The sequence below is a fragment of the Triticum urartu genome, chromosome 3, assembly GCF_003073215.2.
Source record: "Triticum urartu cultivar G1812 chromosome 3, Tu2.1, whole genome shotgun sequence".
Taxonomy (NCBI): domain Eukaryota; kingdom Viridiplantae; phylum Streptophyta; class Magnoliopsida; order Poales; family Poaceae; genus Triticum; species Triticum urartu.
In genome coordinates, this window is record NC_053024.1 from 539188651 (window position 1) to 539197940 (window position 9290).

Sequence of the window (9290 nt, forward strand, 5' to 3'; positions counted from 1 at the left end):
CTCCCCAAGTAGGATTCGAACCTACGACCAATCAGTTAACGGCCGGTCGCTCTACCGAACTGAGCTATTGAGGACGAACGAATTGCTTAATAAGATGAACACCCACATAATCTCGATTTGACACAGCAACACTTTCCATAACAACAGGGATTAAAAAACAGGTGATCAGGACTCGGATCCTGGGTATCTGTCTGACGTGTGATAAGGCGGGGACAGGATTCGAACCTGCAGTCTTCAGGTCATGAGCCTGATGAGTTGACCAATTCCTCTACCCCGCTTCTTCCCCTGATCTTTCTTTCCCTCTTCAGTGAGTGACTCGAAAGAACTAATTAAATAGGGGTTTTCGATCTGCTTTCTATACTAAAATTCGAGAAATCATTTTTTGATTCAGGTTGATTCAGGCAGTTCAGTATTGAATTATCCATCCTTTCGAGTACTAAAATGCAAGAAATCTTGTCGTTGCTACTACTTCCCGAATTCCAGTTGGCAAATACAATTATAGTTTGGAAGATCGCCTGAAGGTGTTAACTCTGAACCTGAAGAAACAGAGCAGGTAAGTTCAGAAGCAGAGAAGAGTCAGAAAAGCGGGGCAATAGCAATCATTGAAGCGGGGTAGAATGCATAAAATGCAATACGTTCCCCACGAGAGGCGAGGCACCTTAGGTGCAGACTCGTGACTGTGCTCCCAATCTGGATCTGGATATGAGATTGAATAAAGTTATGATATCGGATCGGAGTACCAATGCATCCGTACTGACTGGCAATAGTTGAGCCGCATAAAGCAAGCAGTTCGAGACTCAATATGCCCACCTTTTTGGTGTATCCGTAGCTTTAAAATACTTAGGTATCCCAATTCACCACAGGAAGCTCCTAAATAAGGAATCGTGTAGAAGACTGATTTTAAGCTAGAATGGGTCTTTCAACTGGTGCTTGATACGTGTTACTACGACGACCAAGAATCTTCACGGAGTGGAAGTAGCAATAAGTTTGAAGCTCGTTGGCTTTGTGCAAAAGCAGTGGAATGGAAAGCAATAAATTGTTTAAGAAGAAGTAAATAGTTTAGCTTGAAACCAAAGTCCAGAGTTCTTCCTTCATGCTTGCTTCCCAGTCGATGGCCCTACTTTCACCTTCCTCATCGATTTAGTGAACGATTGATGTACAGCGGGAAGAACCGCAGACGATACATCACCTTAAAGCTACCTATATGTCCGTTTTTATATCCAAACAGAAGCCTCTATAGATGACCCGGAAGACAGACACGAGCAAACATCTCTGCACAGAAAGCAACCGGGTTCAAACAGAGATTGACTATCTCCTTTTCTTGCTCGATCCTCTGGAAATCGTTTGGAAGGTAGATTTTGCGAATAACAAGTGTGATACTGACGACGTGCTCCTAAGGCGACTGCTTAGTCGACAAACCAACACTTATACGAATCGCTAGAGCTCTCGGGTGGGATCAACTAGCTTACCCAGGCACTGTTTGCTTCAGACATGGCTACAAGGAAAGCAGCAGTATCTTAGGACACACGGGTAAGCAGATCTTAGACTTAGTACACTCAACGCCAACAAGAATTCGGCCCTCCATACATATCGACACACCCGGGGGCTCTGTTTTAAGTGCAGTGAGAAATGGGGCCATGAACAACAAGATCCAGCTTTTAAATATGACACGGGGTAGTGGGACCAGATGTATCTCATGTCCATAGTAGGGCGAGTCCAACATGCGCTCAAGTCTCCCACATAATCTCATACCTGAAGAGACGTTCATCTCCCCGGCGTGGCCGTCGTCGATCACCCCCGTAAAGCTGGAGCAAGATAGGGCCGGGGTGGGGCGCAAGCAAGCGTTTTCAGGTTCCAGCCCATCCTCCCCACGTTTCCCCTCCAGCTCCTTCATGACCTCCTTGTCTTTATCGAGAGCGAGAGGAGCAGCTTCAGTACGACGGGGATTCAGTAGCGCTACCTTGCCTTCCATTGAGACCCCCAAAATCCCGATTTCAAAGAAAGTATCTCTCGAGTTGCTTCGGTGCCTCTCTTGCTCTGGTTTCATCAGCTCATTACCTTTAAGCTAGAGTCTGCCATGGCGAGGTCTTATTCTTCAACATAATCCAGCGGTCCAGGTGCGTGCGAAAGCGGAAACTCTTCCAGATCTTGTTTATTTGTATTTGCTCATTTCCGATTATGCTTTATTTGTAGATAGCCTTGATGATAGGCTTCGACCTCGACTTCTCCATTTCTAAGATCCAATGGTGGAATCATTACTCCAAGGCAGGCAAAATTGACCATTTCTAAGTAAGTTCAGCTAGCGTCACCCCGAAGGGAGAAATAGATCTTCTTGTCCGGATGCAGGAAAATAAAGAAATAAGAGATCTAGCAGTGACTATGGTCCATAAATCATTTCCTTGGTGGCATTTCCCAAACTTGATTTCCTTTTTATGCACCTGATACCTAATCGATAACGAAGCTGAATGGCTTTTTTCGGTCCAATTCCATCCATTTTTGTTGAGGCAATTCTGACTTGTTCATCGGGAAGTGATCTAGCTCCTGAGATATATGACATTCTTTATCCTTATCTTTTCCTGGTCTTCTCGGCTGGAATCTACAATCTACACCTCTCCAAACACAATATCTTGAGTACCCAGAGAAGTTCTCTTTGTCTTCGAGCTTTTATTCCTCAATCCACTTATTCGTTCCCTTCTTTCATATACCTCCCCACCAATAGATAGAGACAAATGGGAATAACCGAACCACGTCTACAAAATGCCAGTACCATGCAGCTGCTTCAAAGCCAACGTGATGCTTCTTGGTCAGATGACCAAGATATTGGCGAATACCACATACGATCAAGAAAAGAGTACCTATAATCACATGAAAACCATGAAAGCCAGTTGCTAAGAAAAAGGTAGAACCATAAATACTATCCGAAATAGTGGAGGGTGCTTGGTAATATTCCATTCCTTGAAAGCCAGTGGATACTAGAGCCAGTGAAACGGTTGCTACTAAAGCGTAAACTGCTCGTTTTTCCTTCCCCGCGAGTATAGCATGATGAGCCCAAGTTACGGCAGCTCCGGATGAAGGGAGAATAGGGGTATTAAGAAGAGGGATTTCCCAAGGATCTAAAACCCCAATCCCTTTTGGGGGCCAAATACCTCCGATCTCTACCGTAGGTGCCAAAGAAGAATGAGAAGAAGCCCAAAAAAAAGCAAAAAGGAACATAACCTCCGAGACTATGAAGAGAATAGAACCATATCGAGGTCCTAATTGTACAGCTTTTGTATGATGCCCTTCCAACGTGGATTCACGTAGAACATCCCGCCACCATACGAACATGGTATAAAGGAGAAATATTAGGCCCAAACTGAGAAGTGTTGCACCCCCTTGAAATGAGTGCATGTACATCACACCTCCTACGGTGGTTGCCAAAGCTCCGAGTGAACCCGAAATAGGCCATGGACTTGGATCTACCAAATGATAAGAATGCCTCTGAGATTCAATCATAAACCACTTTGCCCCGGTTGTATGTAAACCCCCCTTCACCCCCATCCCCTAAAGTGGTAAAGAAGGAGGCTCTTTTTTGTCTCATTAGGACAAACAAATAGGAAGGAATAGTTCTTTCATTGCATTGATAGAAGTGAGACTATCAAAAGATCTCTCTATTATTTAGAGAAAAGAGTTGGTGTGGGTTCTACCAACGAAACGAAGAAGTTTTGGATTGGTTTTTATCATTCGGAACCCTCTCCGTATTAGTAAGAAAAACACACCCAGACTCTTACTTCAATGGTGGGAACAACCTCAGCGGCGTGAACATGAACAATCATTCTATGCAAAATTTCATGTTAGGAAGAATAAGAAGAATCTCATTCATGTGTTCATGCTAACAGAAGAGCGGATCCAATACACATAAGACTTTTTGTCAGGAAATTCCTAATGTAAATGATGAATTTGGGATGTCATGCCCCACAAGTTAGTTGCCCAAGCGCTCCCTAGGAGGGCAGTCTACCACAAGATAGAGTTTGAGCCTGGAGCCAAAGCCCCAACCCCTCCATTTTAGGTTTTTATCTGGAAAGGATTTCAGGAAGTCATATCGGCCAGATAAGCCTCTGACGGCTCCATATTGATTTTTCCCTTGTTTTCTTTCAGAAGAAGTGGGAGCCATTTTGCATTGAAACTCGGTATCAGCAGAGTCATCTCCTGAGAAAGACTTCTTTCTTATTTATACAAGATTTCAAAGAACATAGTGAAGCCCTCAAAGCGCTAACAAAGTCATAAGTAGAGAAGTTTTCCAAAAAGATACCTTGTTTTTCCATTAAGTGTGTGTTGTCTGATGAAGAATAACAGGGGAGCCAACTCAATAACCTAGCGGAGGAACCGTCCGGACTTGAAACAGCAGATGCAACCCTTGCATTTCGTTCTTTTGTTCTTTACTCTATTTTCGCTTTGGCACTCACTTCCTTTGGAATAAGGGCATTTTTCTTCTCTACTTGTTCCGTTGACCATCAAACAGTTTCTTAATTATGTTATGTCAAATGATGGGAAAAAGGAAGGAGTAATCAAAAAAGACTAGAACTACCCGATCCGTTGAAATACGATACGAAGGAAACGGACTTCAATCCCTCATTCTTATTGTTTGTTCTTCTGATCCCCTTGTTTTTCACTCGCTTAATTCGGAAGAGGAAAATGACAGCAGCTAAAGTGAGAAATAAACAACTGCTCGGAAAGCTTCGGTTTGAGCGTTGGTTTTGATGACAGTGAAGAAAGCTCGCCCAAAAGACGTACGTGGAACCAATGATACCAAAAAAAGAATCAAATATGAGGAGAACTAGGTGCATTGGTAAACGGCTCCGCCATAGCTTGTACGACTTCTGAATCCTATTAATGGCGCTCTCCGAATAAATAAGTAGATACAGGCGGACTACATACACGTGCTCTCCGAGTAGGGAAAGTTAGAAATCTACGGTCTTCCATCCGCGGATGTGACAAATCCAATCCAATTTGGTCTTGTCCCATGGCTCGGACCCGGTCGCGTAAATGCAGCTACCACTACGACGGGATACTCTAGTTATTTACTCTGTTTCAATCCCTATTTGGCCATTCAATAGTAGCGTACGACCTTTGGAAAGCATCTCTTCCTAGAGGGGACTCCCGCTTGTGATCTTCTTCCTTGGGTCGGAGAAAATAGAACTTACCAATTGGAAATGGAAATGCCGAATGAATTGAACCAAACTACGGAAACTGTGGTTGAGCTTGCCTGTCATCAACGAAGGATGGTTGTGAAGTTGGTGGAAGAAAGCAAACCAATGAATGCAGCTAGTCACCTCGAAAGGCGAGCCCATGTCTTTTGAGAAACTGACACAACCTGTTGTGTTGACTTATCTTATACTAAGGGTCCGTCCTAGCCAACAAGGGATTTCTCAAAATTCTAGGATGAAACAGCATCATATCTCAGCTTGATTATGAGAGAGATTGAAGTGAAAGAACCCAGTTTCAGAGCGTGGAAACGGAAAAGAATGAGGTGAAAGGGCCGACCCATGCGGCCCACTTAGAATGTGCTTTGACTTCCCCAGGTTGTACAATAGCACTATTTTCTGGACCCAAGTTCGAAAGGATTAGGGCACTGGATTGAAGAATAGCTCAGTCCGATAGAAACTTAGGTTGGGCTGGCGGAGGGATGAGTGGAGCTTCTGTATGACATGTACTGGTGTTTCATTAGTCCCTTGATCGGGTACCCGAAGCTCGCTTTGAGGAAGCAGTGCCATTTGGTTCTTCCTTCTTTCACGTCCATCCGCGAATGATTTGAGAATTCTTTTCATCACTGTTTGGATCGCAGACTTGACCGTTGTCTATAGAAAGAAAGTGCTCACTCGTTTTCTGTTTGTTTTCATGTGCGCATACACTCAGCCTAATTTAGTAAGTGTGAAGTGGAAGGGCGAGTACGGGTGAAAGCCCACTACCTTCCGGATAAAAGATATGCTCGATTTATAGATAGCTTTGCTTCACTATATAGCGTGGGACGAATTGATAAGCTCTGAATGCAGGAAGGGAAACCTTAGAGCTTTCTTCGCTTATCTTCCCAAGCAGACCATATGATTCTCATTATTCTATTTCTCTGTCTTTCCAACCAGCATTCCCGCTTATTCTGATTGGAGTGATGTGTGGTACCGGGGATAATGCAATTGATGGTGCTTGTGGCCCCACGGAATGACCGTATAAAAGGAAATAGGCAGCAAGGGAGTTGGGTAGACTAAAGATACTGCCTTTAGCCCTCTACGGCCTTTTTTTGAAGTCGAGTCGTAAGGAAAGATCGATAGGATTTGGTCCATTTGGTGTCCTTCCAGACGGAGAAGCGAGAACCCTTTCTGCTTTGACCGCTTGCCCTCCTGGCATAGATGTGGAAAAGGTCTCAGTTGCGGAATCAAATATGAATGAAGTTAGAGCAATCAGCGTAAGCTCTTTCTCTAGGGCCACTATCAATAATGACAAGAACTCTTACCAACTAGCTTAACGCATCCGGTCTCCTTCTCCTTCGTACCCCTAGCGGATATGAATAATAGGAAGAAACAGGTCCTTTCTAAAGGCGGGCATTAGACCAGAGTTTCGTGAGCCGGAGAAGATCGATAAAGCTTAGAACTTGCTCGTTTGCAGGAGGAGGCGGTGGTATGACTCCGTCCGTTGAACGAGCATTTCGTGCCACCTGTTCGGCGTCCACATCCACTACCATTTTCTGATCCCAGTATCTATAGCAAAATCGCTATTTGCCTCACTCTATAGAAGGCCTCCCGTATGTAAGATCACCAACCAAGTTCCTTTCTTCTTTTGTTTGTGCCATCTTTACCAACTTCTACTTCTTGGATGGCTTGATGCTTACAGGTCTTGCCTCTGCTGATACTGGTCATGGGGACAAGAACTCCGTGGGAAGAGAGTAGATACCAATCCTAAACAACCCTTAGAATGGCCTCATCCAAACGGATGATTGTCATTGATAAGACGGGCAGGTGGTATGTTGATACTGAGCCGCTTCCCCTGTAGTTGTTAGCTCGTTCTTGACAAATCCGATCGGGTCTTCATAATCTGGAGTAAAAGGATTCGAACCTTTGCATGCCGATACCAAAAACCGATGCCTTACCACTTGGCTATACTCCAAACAAACGGTAGGTTCCTGGAGAACCATGGAAACTAGTTAGTTCAAATCGAACTCAAAAGCAATGCGCATTATCTACGCCTTTTTTTGATTCACCAAGACCCGGCTGATACAAACGAATAGTGGGAGTTCTTTCTTACGAATATAAATGGAGGAAATATCCCTAGTACCTTTGTCCTCTGCAAAGATCATAAGATCAGATGGAGTTGGATTGATTTCTCGCATCTACTAGATCAGAGATCAGAGTCAGGGGAGCTCTCATAAGTGAGCCTAAGTAAGTAGTGTGGTTCAAGCGGATCAGTCACCGCTGAGTTCTGCTTTCCTCGCAGAGTTGGTTTTAGCCGGAACCGCGCTCTTGCCTTCTTCTTGTGCCCCTTGATTATTGATCTGAATTCAAGTTAGATTAGAGAATACCGGTGCCTTTTGATCCACCCTTAGGTTTGAAAACTGTGGAGGTTTAGTTACAAAATGCAGTTTATGAGGCTGCTTTGTATGCCAGTGTGTAGGAAGGAGAGTTGGAAGATATACCTAGATCCCCCAATAGAGAAAAGAGCGAGCAGGTTACCTACTCTTGTGGTGGATGGCGGCACTAGAAGTTGATGCTTTTTATGGACGGACATAGAAATTCGATTTCCAATAGAGCTGCAAACGCTACTGTAAGCCGAAGACGAATGCTGGCCAAAAGTAAGCAAAGCAGGAGAGGCGTCGTTTCCTTCAGTTGGTCAACCAACAGGTCTCCTCACTCTAGCATTTCTTCTTTGTTCGGTCCCAAGGCAGGGAAATGGAGGATTTGTTTCTGCTCTGTCCTTTACCGCATCGATGGATTCAATTTCAGTGGATAGAGCTCAACCTGTTGCCATCGTCATTTCAATCACAATTCACTTGGTAGGTAGACGCTTGTTCCGACCTCCATAGTGGCACTTTGACCTTTTCTCAACAACATCTACTTCTAATCTGCTTGAACGGCCCTCTTGTCATTTGACCCAAAATTGAACGAGATGACACCCACCAATATCTTCCAACACAGGATCTCCCTTACAGGGCCGTCCTTCTCTCTTTCTTCCCAAGAACATCGGGGGTCTGTTCTCTGAACGAGTCAGCACCAGCCCCGTTACCAATACGGGGATCTCGGCCATGAGAACTTGTAGAACTTGTCTCTTGAATTGCATCCCCCCTAGGCCGACCAGCTAAGTAGGACCCACTTAGCAAAACAGGTCTATAGGGCGCTAGGGAAGGGGTATATAATGGTACTTGAATCTATCTATAGACATAGGATCCCCCAGCCACAGGAATCCATTGGTTTCTGTCTCAATTCGTCATTTGAACTGAAACTAACCACGAAGGGAAAAGAAAAGAAGGATTCTAGTTTGCCACTACTTGGACTTTCGGAGGAGAAAACCATTTGCATTAATATATGACTCAGTCATAACCAAGAGATCATCATTCTAATAACAAGGATCTAGTTTATATATCTCGAATTGGGTTCCATAAGATGCCAAAATAGTGGAAGTACCATCACGTCTACCTAAAGCAAATGGTTTCTATAGATTGAGAAATGGTTTCTATAGAATGAGATATAGTCGAATGTACCTTTAATACTTCACGTGCATTCTTCGCTTATAAATTTAGCCAAGATCCAAACATCTCAATCTCTTCATACGTTCTTCCTATTGAACTCTTCTTTTCGCTCAACAAATGCAAGTTTGTCAGGGTTTGGTTACTAGTTTTCTTGGAAGGGTTTTCTCCCTTGATCTTTTCCCTTGTTTTATGATTGGAATGAAAGTAGGATTGTTTATCCAATCCAAACTATTTATTGAGGGAAAGTAAGATCAATAGTTGGCCCTATTGTCTGTGCTCTGTTCTGTTAAGGATTTCTGTATTGGAAACATAGGCATCCTGCTATTCCCTGCTCTAGTTTTAGTTCAGTCATAAACCTATTGCCCGGGTCCTTTGATACTTGATTTCCTGGGTCAACGGTACCTAGATTCCCCTTTGGCTTGATCTTACCTTGGATTTCTGACTGGAATACAGATTGGATAAACAAGAGGAACTTGGAAAAGAGGGTTGGCCAAAGCATAACGATAGTGCATTCAATCGATTCCACTCTAGTTTTTCATATCTTTTCCCTCAATAAATAGTTTATATATGAAAGAAA

The 9290-nt window shown here is 43.8% G+C and overlaps 1 protein-coding gene and 2 non-coding genes across 3 annotated transcripts; all 3 read right to left on the bottom strand.

The window, feature by feature from the left end:
* Positions 1-74, bottom strand: TRNAN-GUU. The gene has a single exon. It is a non-coding gene; the product is annotated as a tRNA-Asn (tRNA).
* A 130-nt stretch (positions 75-204) lies between these two features.
* TRNAM-CAU lies at positions 205-278 on the bottom strand. Its single transcript has one exon. It is a non-coding gene; the product is annotated as a tRNA-Met (tRNA).
* Positions 279-2639: 2361 nt separating this feature from the next.
* LOC125544848 (cytochrome c oxidase subunit 3) lies at positions 2640-3623 on the bottom strand. Its single transcript, XM_048708619.1, has one exon. The coding sequence runs from the start codon at positions 3538-3540 to the stop codon at positions 2698-2700; it is 843 nt and encodes a 280-aa protein (XP_048564576.1). The 5' UTR covers positions 3541-3623; the 3' UTR covers positions 2640-2697.
* Positions 3624-9290: the final 5667 nt, after the last annotated feature.

Bases quoted from the DNA above. Each gene is read 5' to 3' on its own strand.
- LOC125544848 (XM_048708619.1), bottom strand. From the start codon at position 3,540: ATGGGGGTGAAGGGGGGTTTACATACAACCGGGGCAAAGTGGTTTATG.